At 51.6% G+C, this 18,883-nt stretch overlaps 3 protein-coding genes across 9 annotated transcripts in view; 2 read left to right on the top strand and 1 right to left on the bottom strand.

Annotated features, from left to right (window-relative positions):
- Positions 1 to 7,963, top strand: part of ZNF385C (zinc finger protein 385C) — a 61,225-nt gene extending 53,262 nt beyond the window's left edge. For 5 of the 6 annotated variants that reach the window (XM_084748825.1, XM_084748823.1, XM_084748820.1 and 2 more), the window contains 5 exons: positions 2,688 to 2,853; positions 4,559 to 4,858; positions 5,220 to 5,416; positions 5,761 to 5,871; positions 6,378 to 7,963. In XM_084748825.1, the coding sequence (XP_084604951.1) occupies positions 2,688 to 2,853; positions 4,559 to 4,858; positions 5,220 to 5,416; positions 5,761 to 5,871; positions 6,378 to 6,614 (1,011 nt within the window). In that variant the 3' untranslated portion in view covers positions 6,615 to 7,963. The remainder of the gene's footprint in view (positions 1 to 2,687; positions 2,854 to 4,558; positions 4,859 to 5,219; positions 5,417 to 5,760; positions 5,872 to 6,377) is intronic. The other variant, XM_084748824.1, reaches the window with a different exon arrangement.
- On the bottom strand, positions 7,901 to 12,627 carry NKIRAS2 (NFKB inhibitor interacting Ras like 2). Of its 2 annotated transcripts, none has more exons than XM_084748890.1 (4): positions 12,482 to 12,627; positions 11,278 to 11,385; positions 10,282 to 10,523; positions 7,901 to 9,486 (listed from the first exon to the last, which is right to left on the bottom strand). In XM_084748890.1, the coding sequence occupies exons 2-4, from the start codon at positions 11,369 to 11,371 to the stop codon at positions 9,247 to 9,249; spliced, it is 576 nt and encodes a 191-aa protein (XP_084605016.1). In that variant the 5' UTR covers positions 11,372 to 11,385; positions 12,482 to 12,627; the 3' UTR covers positions 7,901 to 9,246. The 2 variants fall into 2 exon arrangements, with proteins under 2 accessions (XP_084605016.1, XP_084605017.1); XM_084748891.1 differs by lacking the exon at positions 12,482 to 12,627 and adding an exon at positions 10,895 to 11,033.
- Positions 12,628 to 15,592: 2,965 nt separating this feature from the next.
- The window catches only part of DNAJC7 (DnaJ heat shock protein family (Hsp40) member C7), a 38,085-nt gene continuing 34,794 nt past the window's right edge, over positions 15,593 to 18,883 (top strand). The window contains exons 1-2 of the mRNA XM_084748812.1: positions 15,593 to 15,771; positions 16,006 to 16,290. Of these exons, the coding sequence (XP_084604938.1) occupies positions 15,734 to 15,771; positions 16,006 to 16,290 (323 nt within the window). The 5' untranslated portion in view covers positions 15,593 to 15,733. The remainder of the gene's footprint in view (positions 15,772 to 16,005; positions 16,291 to 18,883) is intronic.

Below are 18,883 nucleotides of genomic sequence, written 5' to 3'. Positions count from 1 at the left end.
CTGACCGGCACCCTCTCCTCCTCCTGCCCCTTCCTCATCCCTCTTCCTGCCTACCTGAAGCCCACTGGGATTCCATTCCCCTCCCCTCCGCTTCACACCCATCTTCTGGATGTCCCCGAGGCCATGGTAGGAGCTCCTGGTCTGGATCTCAGATGTTTACAGCATGTATTCAACCCAGCATCTTTTTTTGGGTGGGGGGAGGGGAGGAGGAAGCTGGAACTTGCTATGGAGACCACACTGTCCTCACAGGGATCCGCCTGCCTCTTGTCTCTCAAGTGCTGGGACTAAAGGCATGCGCCGCCACACTTCATCTTAATGGACTCATGATGCATCTGTGAGAGGTACAGAGACACAATTAGCATCTCCATTTTTCTGAGTAGGATATAGTCTCAGAGTGGATTTAAAAAAAAAAACAAAACAAAACCTGCCTGGGGACACAGCTGGTCCATAGCGTTGGTAGGATTTGAACCCAGCCCTGGCTGACCCTGAGGTCTGCATCCCACTGCAGCCTGTCCTAGGGGAGAGGAGGAGCCTTCTGTGGGGTTGGTGAGGTGTCAGAACCACTGTGGATTGTAGCCAGAGTTCAAGGAAGGGTTGTGGAGGCTTGTCTTTCCCACCTGTAAGAAATAGGAGTTGAGAGAGACAAGAGAGATTGCTGGCTGAAGCAGAGAGGATGCTGACACTCCAGCTGTGGCGGTCTCTCCAGATGTTTAGGCCACACCATTCCACAAGAAGTTGGCAAAGGGAACTGCTGAAGGGTCATGTCTCCATAAGTAGATCCTGGCAGAATGGCCAGGCCAACAGCAAATGCTCAAAAATTATTATTATTATTATTATTATTATTATTATTATTATTATTATTATTATAAGATTTATTTATTATGTATAGTGTTCTGCCTGTATGTACACCTGCAGGCCAGAAGAGGGCACCAGATCACATTACAGATGGTTGTGAGCCACCATGTGGTTGCTGGGAATTGAACTCAGGACCTTTGGAAGAGCAGGCAGTACTCTTAACCACTGAGCCATCTCTCCAGCCCCCTCAAAAATTATTTTTAAAAAATGAACAATGGGGGGAGCGTGTTGGGGATTTAGCTAAGTGTAGAGTGCTTGCCTTTTAAGCATAAGGCCCTGGGTTTGGTCCTTGGCTCTGAAAAAAAGGAAAAAATAACAAAATGAACAATGGGATGAATTTTTTGGAGTATATAAACCGAAAATATAAGAACTGCTTGAGCCAGGTGTGGTGTCGCATGCCTGTAACACCAGCAGAGGCAGGCAGATCGCTGTGAGTTCGAGGCCAGCCTGCTCTACAAAGCGAGTCCAGGACAGGCAGGACTACACAGAAAAATCATGTCCCCAAAACAAAAACCCCCAAAAATAAAACACCAACACCTCCCCCAAATAAAAACAGAAATCAAAGGCAGGTCCAGATGTGGTGGTGCAAGCCTTTAATCCCAGCACTCGGGAGGCAGAGGCAGGCGGATCACTGTGAGTTCGAGGCCAGCCTGGTCTACAAAGTAAGTGTAGAATAGCCAGGGCTACACAGAGAAACCCTGTCTCGAAAAAAGCAAAACAAAAAAACAAAAAACACCCAAAGGGGGGAAGAACTGCTGTGCTTTTCATATGTGTACCTTTTAACATTCTACTATATAAACTAGACCCTTACAATTTGTGTCCCATTTAACATGGAGAGTCACAAAGCTGGGCACAGTGGTGCACATTTTTGATCCCAGTAATCAGGAGGCTGAGGCAGGAGGATCATGAATTTGAAGCCAGCCTGGACCACACAGTAAATAGTGCATTTCCAGAATATTCTGGGCATACAGGCAGAGACTCAGTGGTATCACCTGGTGAATGTCCCTGGGCTCAACCCATCCGGATCTGGGAAGACATAATAGAAGCAAACAGGGCTGGCAATGTAGCTTTGCGGAGAGCATTTGCCTGGCACTCACAGGACTCTGTGTTCAATTTCCAGTTCAACACACACACACACACACACACACACACACACACACACACACACACACACACACCCTTTATGAGTGAGGAAATTCAGTGAGGTGTTGACTTGCCTAAAGATGCATAGCTTAGCCAGGTGGTGGCGGCGCACGCCTTTAATCCCAGCACTTGGGAGGCAGAGGCAGGCGGATCAATGTGAGTTCGAGGTCAGCCTGTCTACAAAGTGAGTCCAGGACAGTCAAGGCTGCACAGAGAAATCCTGGCTTAAAAAAACAAAAACACAAAAACAAAAACAAAAACAAAAGATGCATAGCTTAGCCAGGTGTGATGGCACATGCCTTTAATCCTAACACTTGGGAGGCAGAGGCAGGAGGATTGGTGTGAGTTCGAGGCCAGCCTGGTCTACAAAGCAAGTCCAGGACAGTCAAGGCTACACAGAGAAACCCTGTCTCAAAAAACCAAAAGAAAGAAAAGAAAAAAAAGAAAAGATATACAGCTTACAAATGGCTGTTTGACTTTGAAGGCACAGGCTGCCTGTCTCAGAGTGCCTGTGTGAGAACACATCCTATAAACTTCAGGGCAATGATGGTGACACTGATCTCACTCCTTTGTGGCCAAGCCCTATGTCCCTTTGACCCAATATCCCTCTGGCCAGTCCCTTTGCTCAACTTCCTTCCTGGATGAGACACATGACCCAAGGGAGCTGACCCATCCCCTCCTTATTTCAGAACCAGGCTGAAGCTCATTACAAGGGCCACAGACACGCCCGAAAACTCAAGGCTGTTGAAGCTGCCAAGAGCAAGCAGAGGCCTCGAAACCTGACCCCAAATGGCACAGTGGTGTCTTCAGCCTCACCTCCAGCCAGTGGAAGCCCCAGAAACTCAGAGAGCAAAGGTAAGCCTTGAGTTCAAGTCTGCACAATGAGGCAGGCTGCTTCTGACAGTGGCTTAAGTGACTTTGGCTCTTCACCATCCATCTTCTTTCTTTCTTAAAGATTTATGTATTTATTTTATGTATATAATGCTCTAGCTGCATGTACACCTGCAGGCCAGAAGGGGGCATCAGATCACATTATAGCCAATTTATTGATTGTTTTTCAAGACAGGGTTTCTCTGTGTAGCCTTGGCTGTCCTGGACTCACTTTGTAGACCAGGCTGGCCTTGAGCTCACATCGCTCCGCCTGCCTCTGCTTCCCGAGTGCTGGGATTAAAGGCGTGTGCCACCACGCTCGGCTTCAGATCACATTATAGATGGCTGCAAGCCACCATATGGTTTCTGGGAATTGAACTCAGGACTTCTAGAAAAGCAGCCAGTGGAGCGACATCTCCGGCCACAATTCTTTTTTTTTTTTTTAACTTGGATTTTTGTTTGGTTTTGTTTGTATGCATGTATGTGTGGGAGTCCGTGAAACATAGAGGTCAGAAGAGGGCGTAGCTCCCCTGGAGCAGGAGTACAAGGGCTATGAGCCGCCTGGTGTGGGTGTTGGGGATTGCATTCCGTCTGCTGCAAGAGCAGTGAATGCCCTTGCTGCTGAGCCATCTCTCTGGCCCTTCACCATCTTTGTTGCTGGGAAATTATTCCGTATATACAGGCACAGGCAGACACCTACTGTTCCTTCCTCAGGCCGACTCTGGCCGGGGGAATATGCCAGCAGTACTAGCCTGAGCTAGGATTCTTTCCAACTACTACCTGTCTTAGTCCCCTGAGCCTGGCAGAACAAATGGCTACAAAGTAGGGGCCTGACACAACAGAAATGTATTTTCTCCACAATCTGGAGGTCACCAGTCTGCGTCCAGATGCGGGTAGGTTTGTTTGTTTGTTTGTTTCCTGGGGGCCAGAGGGAGAAGCCCCTGTTTCTCAGCTAGTGGGTACACTCCTTATCGACTGAGGAAGGAGACTTCCAGGTTAGCCTGGGCTACGTATCACGTTCAAGGTTGGCCCGGGTTCCATAAAACCCTGTTTCAACAAACAAAGGACACGGGGCGGGGAGTATTGCTCAGTGGGTAGAGTACTGCATACCAGCCAGGAAAGCCTGGGTTTGACTCCAAATATCATCACAAAACTGGGCCCAGAGGCACAAACCCATGACCACAACACTAGGGAGGTGGAGGCAGGGAGATCAGAAGTTCAAGAGGCATCCTCAGCTACATAGTGAGTTCATGGCCAGCCTGAGATACATGAGATTCTGACAAAAAAGAAAAAGGAAAACCTCCTGCCCCAAACCACACCCACATTCATGATGTCTTCGAGTTTACATGTGGTAGTTAGCCTTCTCCGGCTTGATGGCTCTCTCCAATTTCCAGTTTTGTGCTATTATGAATAATAATTCTATAAAGATTCTAGCACATCTTTCTGGTGGCTTCGCTTACTTAATATCAAGGAGCTAGGATATCAAGCTGAGAGGGCTTCCTGCTGTCTAACTTTATAACTTTTATATAAGGAAACTGAGGCACAGGTTTGCCTAGCGAGTTGGGTGGCAGGGTGAGCGCAGGACGGAGTGCTAGCTGTCCCTTTACCAGGAAGCCCTTCCGCCCTCCCGTTCTATGTCTGGGTCAGCGCTGAGCCTCATGGGCCCCGAACATGCTTCCTCTCCTCGCAGATCCCGCATCCCCTCCTCTGGGCCCTTCACTTCAGCTACCGCCGACCCCAGACCCAGCAGTCAGAGAGCCAGCCCACTCAGACCTCTCGGATGCTGCTGCCTCCTCTTCCTTGTCTTCCTCTTCTTGCCCGCCCTGCTCCCCGGATCCTGGCAGGGAAGCACCAGGGCCTGAGGCAGCAGAAGTGGCTGTGGGAAGTGGAGTGAATGGGGAAGGCAGGGGCGGGGAGAAGGGGCGCCTCTACTGCCCTACGTGTAAAGTGACGGTGAACTCCGCCTCTCAGCTTCAGGCTCACAACACAGGTCAGTGCTCCCCAGGGGCCATGCCACTCATGGCTGGGTGACAGAGGAACCCTAGCCACTGTAACGATCCCAGGAGAGGGACATTGGGAAGAGAAACCTGCAACAAGCCGAATAAAGGTCACTAAGGACCGGAGTACCTTTTGGATCAAACCAAAAGGAAGGGACTCTCCCCCGGCTGACTATAATAGGCCTTCTTCCTTCATGGATGTCCACCGGAAGCCATAGACAAACCAAACGGCTGGGAAGAGAGAAGCCCGTGTGGCTGGAGGGCCGTGTGTGTGCAGAGAGGGGCAGCCAAGCTAACTTCGTTTGCTGCTGCAGCTTCTCTTTGGTTCTGTCAGACTGTGTTCTTTCCTTCAAGGAGCGAAGCACCGATGGATGGCAGAGGGTCATCAAGGGGCTCCCCGGAGAGGACGGGGCCGCCCTGTGTCCCGGGGAGGGGCTGGACACAAGACAAAGAAAGTGACCGGAAATCATGGAGGCCGGCAGGGACCAAGCCCTTCTTTCCACTGTGCCCTCTGTCAGCTCCAGGTCAATTCAGAGACCCAGCTCAAGCAGGTAGAAGGGAGGCCAGGGTAGGGTGGGCAGCACAGCAAGGGAGGAAGGGTTGATGGCCACTGATGGCTGGATGGATGTGGCAGGGCTGTCCAGGGCTGTCCCACCATCAGAGCCCATCGTGTGTGTGTGTGTGTGTGTGTGTGTGTGTGTGTGTGTGTGTGTGTGTGTGTGTTAATGTGAGATCCGTGTGTGTCTGTGTTGAACGTGAGATCTCTGTATGTGTTGAATGTGAGGGGTGTGTGTGGGCATGTGTGTTGAATGTGAGATCTGCGGATAGAGGAAGTCAGAATAGTTTTGGGTTGGTTCTGCGGTCTTCCTCATCTCATTTTCAATCTGTCTGCTAGCATATGAGCAGCCGGAGGCACAAAGACCGTCTGGCTGGGAAGCCCCCCAAGTCCTCCAGCCAGCACTGCAAACTGCAGAAACACACAGCGCTGGCTGTGAGTGTCCTCAAGGTACCTGTCTCTAGGCAACAGGGTGGGGGGGGGGGGGGGAGAGACGGACCAGGGTCTACAAGGGAGAGAGTAGGAGGAAGGGCCAGCTGAAAGACTTGGAATACGGCAGGAAGGAGGCTGCTGGCCCTGCAGCTCCCTGGACAGGGACTGGGTCAGGGGTGGGGTTGGGTTACACCCAGAGGAATTTCCGGGGGGCATGGGAGGGTGGGCTAAGGTCATAATATGAGGGGCAAAAGCCAGGGGTGGGTGTGCTTATCCTAGAGACCATCTCTTCCGACCCCTAAACAGAGCTGCCTGTCCTGAGGTTATCCATCTGCTGGACAGGAAGACAGGTGGCCCAGCGAGCCCCCTGGAATGGCTGTCTGGGCGTGGGAAGGACGGGGTTAGACTTGGAACTCTAAAAGGCACGTCCCTGAGGCAAAAAAGCTCCTGGATGTAGCCCAGGGAGGGGGTGGGGGGGTCTCTGGTATCAAAGACCCTGTCCATTTCTCTGTTTTTTTTCGTAGTCTAAATTGGCCTTGCAGAAGCAACTCACCAAGACACTGGCAGCCCGCTTCCTGCCCAGTCCTCTGCCCACTGCGGCTGCTGCTATCTGTGCCCTGCCAGGACCCCTGGCCCTCCGGCCTGCCGCCACCGCAGCTGCTGCCCTCTTTCCAGCTCCTGTCCTGGGCCCAGCTCTGTTTCGCACTCCAGCAGGAACGGTCCGCCCTGCTGCAAGCCCCATCCTTTTTGCTCCCTATTAGCAGTCCCAAACACACTCTAGCTCTTCCTTCCAGACACTTGTCTCCACATCCCACAGACACTGCCTTTTGCAGTTTCTGGGTTCCCACCTAACCTGGGGTAGCTGATGGTCACTCAGACTGGGGTTTTTCCAGTCCCCTGGGTCTGAGGACCACCGCTGCCCTCCTTTCCCGGGCCAGTCCTGGGCTACCCTGCATCCATGGCTCGACGAATCCCAAAGATCTATGCAAAATCACAGTCCTAGCCTCATGGTGCTCTCATACCCCCACCCCAACCGGACACTTAACACAGAGCTGACTCTACACTTTAGCTCCCACAAGTCAGCCTCTCCTGCCATGGCCTAGGGCCGCATGGACAATCCCTAGAGCTGGGGATCTCAAACGGAAGTGGGTTGGACTCTATCAGGCATATTTACCATGGGGTAGCCAGGTGTGGTGGTGCATGCCTGTAGTCCTAGCACCTGGATCATGAGTTCAAAGTCAGATTGGGACATATAGCTAGACACTGTCTTGAAAAGAGGAAGCGCCAGGTGAGGTGGCGCACGCCTTTGATCCCAGCACTCGGGAGGCAGAGGCAGGCAGCTCACTGTGAGTTCAAGGCCAGCCTGGTCTACAAAGTGAGTCCAGGACAGCGAAGGCTACACAGAGAAACCTTGTCTTGAAAAAAACAAAACAAAACAAAACAAAAGGATAAAAAAGATGTTGACCACGGAGAATGGCAAAGGACCATAGAGATAAGAGGCCCCCAGAGTTCTTCAAAAAAAAGTACTGTGAAAGTGAGGCCGAGCTGAGGAGAAGCTTCATCCACTGTGCGAGGATGAGGCTAGAAAGCGAGTGGTGTTCAGGCTGGGCCTGATTATACAGCCCTGGTCGGTCAGGAACTATGTACACGAGACTGGCAGAGCCCGTACATCCACCTGCACCTGCGTGTGGGGTGATGGGACTAAAAGCGTGCACCGCCCTGCCTGGCCCTGGCTGTAACAGAAGTGACCTGTCTTGCCATAGCTGCTCTTCTTAGCCTTTCACTGGCTTCTCTTAAACCCCAACTCTAAAGGGGGAGGGCCCTCTGGGTTTCCCTCAGCCTAGGGATTCTATGCTGAGGTCCAACCACCCCTCGTATGGAGCTTAGGGCCGGTACACAGTCCAAAATGCCCTCAAGATGCACTTCATGTTGCCAGAGCCAGTGGCACTCCCCCACTCAATATGGGACTTTGCTAGTATCTACCTGTATCTTTTGTTTTTAAAAGGTATTTCCAATGGGACGAGAAAAGGGGGAGGGGGAGGGAAACTTTTTTATAACAGCAGTTGTGGTTTATTGTGTCCAACACAGCAATAAAAGGATTCAAGCCCGAGCCTGTAGATGCCTCCACTCCCCTTGCTCAGCCCTGGGCACCGGCCCCCTCTCGCCGGTCCCAGGGAGAAGGAGTGGGTATCGGAGGCAGCCGGGCTGCAGTGTCTAACTCACAGGAGGCGGTGCACATCAAAGCACAAAGTGGGCACCAGAAAAGATGTGGGTTTTGAGCTCACTTGACAGCACAAGCCCCTGACGCTTGTCAGTTCCTAGGAAGCTGCTGCTGGTTTGCCTGGTTCTGTTCAGGCACCTGAGGTAAGAAGGAAGGCTTAGAGGACTGGCTTATCCCACCTTCACCAGGGCAGCAGGCATATAAACACAGAGAATATAAATATAAGTCTAGCTACTAGGCAAAAACAACCAGGAGGGATGGACACTAGCCCTATTGGCAGGTCCACAGACTGTGCCTCTTGGGCCAATGAGCGCAGAGTGCGCTCCTGCCCCCTGGTGGTAAGGAGAGGCATGTCCAGCCTCCAGGGCTGGTGGGTGTAGCACCTTGAAGAGGGTGGAGCAGGGGCAGAGACAAGAGACCTGAGGCACAGCTTTAGAAAAAAATCACAGAGCTGCCATGGCTCCTGTCGACTCGCAGATGAGAAAACTGATGCCCAAGAACGGCCTTGCTAAGTCACAGGCTGACTGACTGCCTGGTCATCATTCCTACCTCAACCAATGAGACCTCGGCTCCTAAAACAGGAACAGGAAGTGAAACCTCTGGAGCCGGGCAAAGGACAAACAGAAAATGCCACTCCCTGGAGCCTGGCTTTCCCCAACCTTGGACAAGCCCCCAGGGAAAGATCAGGGTGAAGGACGAGGAACCAACCCAAAGCCAGGACGTAAAACTGTGTCCTCACAACACCTGGTAACTCTTGCCCAGGCCCAGGCTGGTGCTGAGTGTATATTACTGGCAGGAAATTCAGAGAGTTGGGATCCCTGATAGGAGCCAGACCCTGGATGGGGCACTCTGGCATGACAGCCCTGCTTCCCGCACCAGACAGATGGAAGGGACACTAACCCATAAGTGTCCTGGTGACAGTGGAGAAAATGCGACGTGAGCTGGGGGTGGGGGTGGGGGCGGGGGCAAATGTGGAAGGGTCAAGGGGAGGGCCAGCAATCAAGTTCACTTGCACTTCTTGGAGTTAAGAGGGGACAAGAGTGGCGTTGGCCTGGGCCAGCCCAGCTTCCTGGTCTGGAGGGCAGTTCCCCTGCCCTCTAGAATGGCTTGCTTATGCATCGCTGTGCCCTCAACCCATCCTGGGACGGGGTTGGAGGAAGAAGGGCAGCTTTTCAGCCATCCAAGGAGCCACTGCCCTTGTTCTTGCGGCTGAGGGGGAAGGCAGACTTGCTCTGAGGCTGGGTCATCTTGCTGGCCAGGTAGATGAAAGGCTCCAGGAGGGAGCGGCGGTCAGCCACCGACACCTCCCACAGCTTCACCTTCTCCGACTTGGCCCAATGCTGGGCCACGTCAGGGTCGACACGGCGCTGCTCCTGCAGATCACACTTGTTGCCAAGGACCACGATGGTAACCTGGAGGAGAGAGACAAGAGTAGAAGCCACAGGAATGCAGTGGCTTGGGGTCAAGAGTAGCTGCCAGCTGTTCCTGGCCAACAGCTGGGAGGATGCAGTTCCCAAGGGTTAGCAGCTTACGGAATTTTGGAAGGGGCTGGGCAAGAGCATGTGGGCACAGGTTAGAAAGATTAGTGTGTAAAAAAGGACTCTATTAAACCAAAGAGAAGCTGGCCACCATGGAGCAAGCCTTTAGTCCCAGGCAGAGGAAGGAGAATCTCTGTGAGTTCAATGCCAGTCAGGTCTACAAAGAGAGACCCAGTCAGCCAAGGCTACACAGAGAAACCATGTCTCAAAAAAACTAAAATAAATAAATAAATAAATAAATAAATAAATAAAAAGAAAGAAAGAAAAGGGCTGGAGAGATGTCTCAGAGGTTAAGGGCACTGGCTGCTCCTCCAGAGGTCCTGAGTTCAATTCCCAGCAACCCCATGGTGGCCCACAACCATCAATAATGTGATCTGATGCCCTTTTCTGGTCTGCAGGTGGACATGCAGGCAGAGCACTGTATACATAATAAATAAACAAATCTTAAAAAGAAAGAAAGAAAAAAAGCCAAAGAGAAATCTCTTTGATCAAACTGCCCTAGCAATATGGCCACCTCTTGTGTGGGTTGAGGACCCTTTCTAATGACCTTCATGGCCTTTTAGCTCCTAAACCACCTCTTGGCAAATGGGCATGATTGAAAACCACATCAGTGTCTGGAAGCCTGCCGCGGACCCACCCTGGGCCTCCGCAGAAGCCTAGGACACGTACCTCCTTCTTGTCCTTGGATTTGTCGATTTCCTTCTTGAGCAGCTCGACACGCTGAAATGACTCTCGGCTGTCCGTGCTGTAGACCAGGACGTAGCCATCTGTGCAGGAGAAGCAGTGCTTGGGCAGCTCGGCCCCATCCCGGAGACCCCGGGTATCATAGAACCGCACCTGCTCCCGCACCCCTCGGTCTGTCTCGATGGAGCCTACGTAGATGTCTTCCTGGGTCTCGATCATCTCAGAACCTGGGTTCAAATGAGACTTGAATATGAGTCAGGACAGTTGGCACATGTGGAGGGGGGCAGGGGCTCAGGACACACCAGACTTGAGGGTTAGACAGGAATGACTTCGGGCCAATGAATGTCCTGTCATTATCACCTGAAGCAAAGGGGCCTCATTAAACTGCGCGTGGTGACACACACCTTGAATCAAAGCGCTTGGGGGGTGGGGGTGGGGCAGAGGCAAGTTGATCTCAGTGAGTTCCAGGCCAGCCTGGTCTGTACAGTGAGGCCATCTCAAAGACAATAATAAAAATAATGATGACAGCAATAATGACTATTATCATTATAACAACAATAACAACATGCAGAGTGGTAGAAGCAGACACCACACCCACCTCGGGCCTACGCACAGTATTCACACACACGGGCATGCAGGCACAGGAATGGACACTCAAGCAGAAATGCTGTGTTACGGGCGGGGTCCTATGTTGGCTCTGGGTTTCTGCCCTTCCTGGTTTGTCCAATGTCATACAACTGAAGAGTACAATGTTCTATATATTTTTTGCTCCACTGCTGGAGTTCAAACCTAGGGCCTAGTACAAGGACCAGTGCTCTGACCGTCAGCCATTGCCCCCTCCCCCACCCCCCACCGGCCCTAATTTTGAGGGTGTAAAGGCAGCTGGTGGTGTCCTTTTTAGCCTTTGTGTTCGGGATGTGACCAAATCCTACTGCTTTCTTCAACATCTTCCACCTGTCTGCAAGTCCCGGCAACACTCACCCACAACATGGTTCCCGTACAGGAGCTGCTCAAGAATGGAGGTTTTGCCCACAGATGCCTGGCCACACACGACCACCTTGCAGCTCTTCCCCATGCTCTGCTCTCAACCTTAAAGGACAGAGAAGCAGTGTGGTAAGGGAAGTCAGAATCCAAACAGCAGACCTAGGAAGCATCAGAGATCCTAGCACCGCCCTGTGAGGTGTTGACAAAACTCCTGAGCTGGCAGCTGAAATTAACCTTCTTGTCCCTGGAGTTGCAGCACAGCTGAAGTGGGATTAATGGCACCGTAAAGGGAGAGAGGCCTTGGAGAGCGGTTTAAAACACAGCTGGCCAGGTGTTTTCTGGGGTACAAGATGTATATAGGGCAGCAATGACTGAGGAAGGTTCGGCAAGTACTCTTGCTCTATTCTGTTTGATTTGGGGGAGTGTTTTGTTTCGTTTTGAGACAGGGTCTTGTGTAGCCCAAGCTGGCTTCCAGCTGATGAAATAGTTGAGCCTTGATTTTAAGCTGAGTCTCTTGCCTCCGCCTACCAAGTGCTGGAACTTTAGGTATATGCACACCAGGCTATTTCTCTCTTTAACCATGACTCCCGTGAAGAAAGAAGCAGGGAATTAATATTCGTCTTGTCATCTTCTCGTTAGGGAAGAGTACGCGAATAGAAGATAACTTGCTTTCTTGAATGACTAATTTGGGTGACAATAAATTCCGTCTAACCATTCCTAGTGGAGTCCACAGATAAAATAAGGAACATCAGACAAGAAATGAGTGACGGAATCAAAGGAATGGTGCTTCTGAAAGATGGATTTTACAGCCCTGGGGCTGACAGGCGCAGAGAGAAAGCTCAAACTTATAAACTCTCTGGAGAGACTCCACAGAGTGGTCTTCCTAAAGGGAAACTTCAAAGCACAGGTTCCTGGGGAGCTCCAGAGATCTCCCCCCCTCCTCCCCGCAGAAAGCAGAGACCCGGGGGCCCGTCTCAAAGGGGTCCCAAAGCAGAAACTCTCCAGGAGAATCTCCTGACACCCGATCACCACCCCACGATCTTAGCGTTTTAGTAAGCGACAGTCCAGGGGCTACCAGAGGCCGCCGCCACAGACTTCCCCTGAAGGGCACCCCTCAGAAACAATCAGAGGCAGAGACAGGACAACCAACGTGAGCCCCAAGGACAGAGGCCGATCTGAGCCCCGCCTCCCCGCTCCATACCTCCGGGGTTCCCGCAGCACTCCCGCTGAGGCGCCCCCCGGAGTGGGCCGGACCATGGGAGGGGCAGTTCCACTGTAAGTACGCCCCTCTTTCTCTGGGTGGAAGTATTTGTCCTGGAGACCCGCCCCTCGAGGTTCGGCCTTCAAGACAACTTCCGGCGGTACAAAGCGAGCGCTGGTCGCAACAGCGCCCCCTAGAGGCCGGCAGGGGAACGGCTACTAGAGCTTGTGGTTGTGTCTCTAAAGGACAGTAACGCTTCGTTAATTACATCATCTATTCGCAAGTTTTCTTTTCCTTTTCTTGGCAGTGCTATGTTATAAATGGAACCGGGGGTCTTGCACATTCTAGGTAAGCGCTCTTTGAACCTGGGTTTTTTCTGATTCGAGACAGGATTTTTCTGTGTAGCTTTGGCTGTTCTCCAACTCACTCTGTAGACCAGGCTGGCCTCGAACTCACAGAGATCCACCTGCCTCTGTCTACTGAGTGCTGGGATTAAAGGCGTGTGGCGCCACACTCGCTAGATCTGGAATTTTTTGAAGCTAGAATAGAGGCTCACATTTGTATCCCAGCACTTGAAGACTGAAGTGGGGTGATTTTGCGTTTGAAGACAACAAACTCTACACAGACAGGGGGGAAAAAAGCCTCAAGACAGGATGATTGCACCTAAGTTCACTACCTAGGGTAATTAGACATCTAAACCAACAATTACAACAACCCCTGATGAATGCTGTTGCTGAGGTGGGGTGCTATGGGCACAGCCGACGGGCATTTAATTTAGGGGCAACAGGTACCAAAGAGAAAGGAGGAAATGGGCATGTCTGTGTTCCAGTTTGAAGGGCTAAGGAGGACGGAGATTTCTAAAGCAGAGGAAATACAGCAAGAACCATGACTTGTCTGGCGCTACAAACGCCTGGGGCTTCAATATTGACAACCGAGAGTGGCCAGATGATAAAGCTGTGTGGCAGGCCAGAGACCAAACTCACAGTGACAGAAAGCCATTGGAAGGACAGAGAGAATCCATTCACTTGTGCAAGGAAAGTCATTCTGTCAGAAGAGCCGAGGCATGACAGGGATGAGGCTGAGGGCCAGTTAAGATACTACTGTAAAGCCGGGTGGCGGTGGCGCACGCCTTTAATCCCAGCACTTGGGAGGCAGAGGCAGGCGGATCTCTGTGAGTTCGAGGCCAGCTTGGTCTACAAAGTGAGTCCAGGACGGCCAGGGCTACACAGAGAGACCCTGTCTCCAAAAACAAACAAACAAATAAACAACAACAAATGACACTACTGTAGTCTCTGGGTTTATTTACTGGCTTATAATGAGATGAAAAGGAGATTTGGGGATGTGTGGCAGGAGAATCAAGAACGCTGATGACTGCAAGGCAAGAGCGATGCTGAGGATGGCATGACTCGCCCCACGTTTCATGTGGTGGCCAAGCGAACAGATGAATGTCCAACATAAGGGATTCAGGAAGGAATAAAAGTTTTTTTCTGTTGTTAAGAAATGAATGAAGGGGCCGGGCTGTGGTGGCGCACGCCTTTAATCCCAGCACTCGGGAGGCAGAGGCAGGCGGATCGCTGTGAGTTCGAGGCCAGCCTGGTCTACACAGTGAGTCCAGGACAGTCAAGGCTACACAGAGAGACCTTGTCTCGAAAAACCAAAAAAAAAAAAAAAATGGATGAAGGGGCCGGGTGTGGTGGCGCACGCCTTTAATTCCAGCACTTGGGAGGCAGAGGCAGGTGGATCGCTGTGAGTTCGAGGCCAGCCTGGTCTACAGAGTGAGTCTGGGACAGCCAAGGCTAACACAGAGAGACCCTGTCTCTTTTTTGTTTGTTTATTTGTTTTTTTGAAGCAGGGTTTCTCTGTGTAGCCCTGGCTGTTCTGGACTAGCTTTGTGGACCAGGTTGGCCTCAAACTCAGAGCAATAGGCTTGCCAAGTGCTGAGATTAAAGGCATATGCTACCATGCCTGGCTGAGAGACCATGTCTCTAACCACGCCCCCCCCCAAAAAAAACCAAATTAACAAATACGTTAAGCTTTGGGGATTTCTGAAACACATAAGAGATAAGAGGTAATTGGTTATAGAAGTGTAGAACTCGGGAAAAGGTCTAGGAGGGCGCTGGAGAGATGGCTCTGTTGCTGAGAGCTCTGGCTGCTCTTCTAGGGAACCCAGTTCCCAGTACTCCTGTTGGAGCTGCTCACAAGTACCTGTTAACTCCAGGCCCAGGGAATCTGAAACCCTCATCTTGCCTCTGCGGGCGCCCGCACACATGTGGTATGCACTCACACAGACACACGCACATACATACATACATACATACATACATACATACATATATATATATATATATATATTTTTTTTTTTTTTTTTTAAATGTCTAGGCAACAGGAAGAACTGCCGGTTGGGACGAAGTTAGCACTGTGAGAGGAGGATGTCTAGGCTCCGCCACATGGCGGAAAGAACGTAAAACAAGTTGGTCTGTGAACTAGACTGTATACTGAGATGAGTGGCGGGCCGGAGAGGGGGTGAGGGTTTTGTCACCCCACAGCCAAGCAGTAGTTCCGGTCAGGGCTGAATGACCTTCTCAATCCTGTGAGCCCCAGTTACCATGTTCTGTCCAGTTTCTATCATGTTCTATCTCAACTCCCTCAGCAATGATAACGATCTACAAAACACGTTAGGGACCCGTCCTTCTGAAACACAGTTTTTCTTAAGCACGGGTCCCGTGTAAGTTCCACCGTCGTCTTATTTTCGTTCCTTTTGCCTTTAAATGACAACCTCAAAGTCGCCACCTCCGCCCATTGAACCTTAGAGGGCCCCAATTTAATTCAACTCCACAACACTGTTGGGTGTAGTAGTGGGTACTACAAAGATGTTTACGCTATCTTCCCAGGGCATCCTGCATTTGGCCAGACAAGCGTGCTGGGTAGTTTATGAGAGGTAGGAGTGCAGGGGGGACACTAAGGAAAAGGGACCTCACCCCATCTGAGCTGCCTTATAAACTCCGGGGCAGGGGCTGGGGTGCCATGTCATCCTCTCTAGGCTTAACGCTGAGATGGCACTCCCAAGCGGCTGACATGAAAGCGGCCTCATAAAAAGAGTCCGCGTCATTAGGGTGATGAACCAGTTGGTGCTTGGAGATCCGTGGAGGATGAAAGGCGCAGGGTGAAGACGCCCTGCGTTCCCCTCGCTTGGCTGGGCAGGGCTTCCAGGCACCGATGAAAGCTGGGGGACCGGGCTCAAAGTAGCTCTTCATGCCTTTCCGGGAAGGAAGCTGTGGACACACTCCAAGGTCGGGAAAGGTAGTCGTTTGGGGGTGGGGAGGGTCTTTTTCCCCCTCAAGAGTCTTTGGTGGCTCGGTCTCCACTCACCCGGGACTCTCAAGCCTCACAGGAGACTCTCTAGGATTGCAAGTTGTTATGGCAACCAGGCTGTCGGGATACTGAGGCAAGCCAAGGCCTAGAGAGGCAACATCCTTCGGTACCCTCCTCCAACCCACGAGTAAAGTGGCGCCCCCTACGCACAGGAACCGTCCCTGGGCCCCGGCCCCAGCGCGGAGACCACCGTGGACCTCCAGGGATGGGAGGCCGCTCTGGCCCCAGGCGGAGCCTCTCGTTGGTAGACGGGCTCGAGGGAGTCCCTCTGGGCGCGGCGCTGCCGAGAGGCTTGATGCTCCGACCGGAAGTGCTCTTCACTGCCGGCCTCCCACCCGGCTCTCTGGTCCAGGCGGTAAGATGGCGGCTGCCGCGGAGTGCGATGTGGTAATGGCGGCGACCGAGCCCGAACTGGTGGAGGACGAAGACGCAAAGAGGTAATCAAGTGGTAGAGTCATGGAGGGAGCGAGTTTGCAGCTCGTGGCTTGGGAAAGATCGGCTCGGCAGCCCCCAAATACAGAGGCGGTGCTCCTTCTGCAGACATCCCCCCACCCCCACCCCCATGTGCCGTGGACTCAACATAGAACCCCTGATGGGGCACTCTTGTGGGGATCGGTCTTCCCCTTCTTCTTTCTCCTAGTGGGGAGCTGAGGCATGGACTAGTTCTGTCGGGGTGAGGAAGGTCGTCCTCACGATAGAGGCTTGGGTCTCTGAGGGGGGGAAAATCTCAGAGGTCGGCTGCTGGGTGGGGGAGGCGTCGCGGCGTCGATGACGACTTCCTTAACACAGCCCCGACCTCCGCCAGCTCTGGTTAACGTGTGTGCATTGTTGTCTGTCCTCACCGAACGTCACCAGAGGCCCTCAGTCTCCTCTTCGCTTCCTTTTCCGCAGTATTTACACCTAGTGGTCATTAACGTGGGTCTGAGGAGATTGTAAGCCTGCAGTATTGGCCTGGTCGCGATCCCCTCCCGCCCCCCCCACCATGATAATGGTAGAAGTTAAAAACGGATAGACGGAAGGACGAATGAGGAGCTTGTCTCTTGCCGTACGGGTCAGACGCCCCTTCACCGTTCCTCCCAAGACCATTATTAAGCCCAAGGAGGACAGCTGTTTAGATGCAGTTGGCACTGCTGGGCAGCTGCAGTACGCCAGCTTTGCCAGTCTGGACTAGCCTAGGGAGCTGCTGAGTGAGTCGTTTTCTAGAACACTCTCAATTCTGACACGGGCTAAGGACAGGCTTTTGAAACGGAGTCGGGACACAGTTGTGAGAAGGCATACCTTGATAAAGGAGCGACTCCTGTATTAGCTGCAGATTAATTTGCTCCTTTCTTCAGGATGGAACTGTAGTTGCCCTCAGTCTCCTTCTCGTGTGCTTCATACATGCATACCAAGCCTGTAGGGTATGTCTTCGGTCTGAAGATTTTGAGATTTTCCGTTCCGGAGATCTAGAAATCCGGGATTCTGAGCGTTTTACTATATAAGAGGGGCCTCGGAGAGCTACAGTGTGTGTTGTAGTTCAGGTGTATGGGGCGGTACCAGCTTGCAAGCTGAGAGGCTTGACAAGATGGAGTTGAGTCCAGTCTAGTCTCCTTTGTTTTGAGCTTCCGCATGATTACAGTGTATTCCTCCCGCCCCCACCCCCAGGGTTTCTCTGTGTAGCCTTGGCTGTCCTGGACTTACCTTGTAGACCAGGCTGGCCTCGAACTCACAAAGATCAACCTGCCTCTGCCTCCTCAGTGCTGGGATTAAAGGTGTGCGCCACCACACCCAGCCCCGTCGAGTCTTAAGGAATTGCAAAATGAGAAGGGAAACTCCTTGGTAACACAGAGGTTAAATTTATTTATTTGGTCTTTTTGAGACAGGGTTTCTCTGTGGAGCCTTGGCTGTCCTGGATTCACTTTGTAGACCAGGATGGCCTTGAACTCACAGAGATCCGCCTGCCTCTGTGCCTCGGATTAAAGGCGTGTGCCACCGCCCAGTGAATTTAGTTCTTACAGCTATAAATAGGGACTTTGGCCATATGTCATTTAAGGACTCTAGCCTGCTCTGTAGTCTGCTATAGAGTGCCCTTCGTTTGGACTTTAGACAAGTCTCACTATGTAGACGACCCAGCCTTGAACTCAGAGATCCATCCATCTGCCTGCGCCACCCAAGTGCTGTGATTGAAGGTGTGCACCATTGTGCTCCACTAGCTCACACTAGAGAGTGTCCCCTCTCTAAAGCAAATCCTTCTCCTTAAAACAAAATGAAATAGCTTTTGAGGGTGTTTTGTCATACATGGTGGTAAGTGACTATGGAGAGATACACTAAGACTGAGTGTGGTGCCACGCGTCTGTAACCCCTGCACTAGGGGACTGAGGCAGAAAGAGCTACAGTTCACCAGTCTGGGTTTAATAGTAAGAGCCTGTCTCACAGCAAAGTCAAGCTGGACATGGTGGTGCTCATCGTAATTTAGCACTGGGGAGGCAGAGGCAAGCAGACTTTTGTGGCTGTCTCTTAGTTCGTTTTACCATGTCTAGAAAGTGAAACCTAAACACTCTTTCGTTTTTCTCGTCACACACACACACACACACACACACACACATACGAACACACACGAACACACCGTACATACATACTGAAAGCCACCTGTTCCTCCTGTTCCTTCCTTCACAATTTGCTCCTCTTGCTTCGGTGGTGAATATGAAAACCTTGTCTGCTTCATTCCAGGTACTCTAAGCTGGATGTTAGCACACTCCAAAGTAGAATTCTGTGTGTAAAAAAGTGCTTTTGTGTGTGTGTGTGTGTGTGTGTGAGAGAGAGAGAGAGAGAGAGAGAGAGAGAGAGAGAGAGAGAGAGAGAGAGAATGAATGAGAATGAATGAATTGTAGAGGTCAGAAGACAACTTGTAGGAATTGATTCTCCATCCTGTGGGTTTCAGGGATTGAATTTAGGTTGTCAGATGAGCATCTTTACACCTGCTGAGCCATTTTACTGGTCCCAAAATTGTTTTTCTTTGTCCTTTTGTAGATTAGACATTTCAACAGTTCA

Source organism: Acomys minous, assembly GCF_964271855.1.
Source record: "Acomys minous genome assembly, chromosome: 12".
In the NCBI taxonomy this organism is placed as follows: domain Eukaryota; kingdom Metazoa; phylum Chordata; class Mammalia; order Rodentia; family Muridae; genus Acomys; species Acomys minous.
The sequence above is the reverse complement of the archived record's forward strand: the minus strand, read 5'-3'. Positions and strand labels throughout refer to the sequence as shown.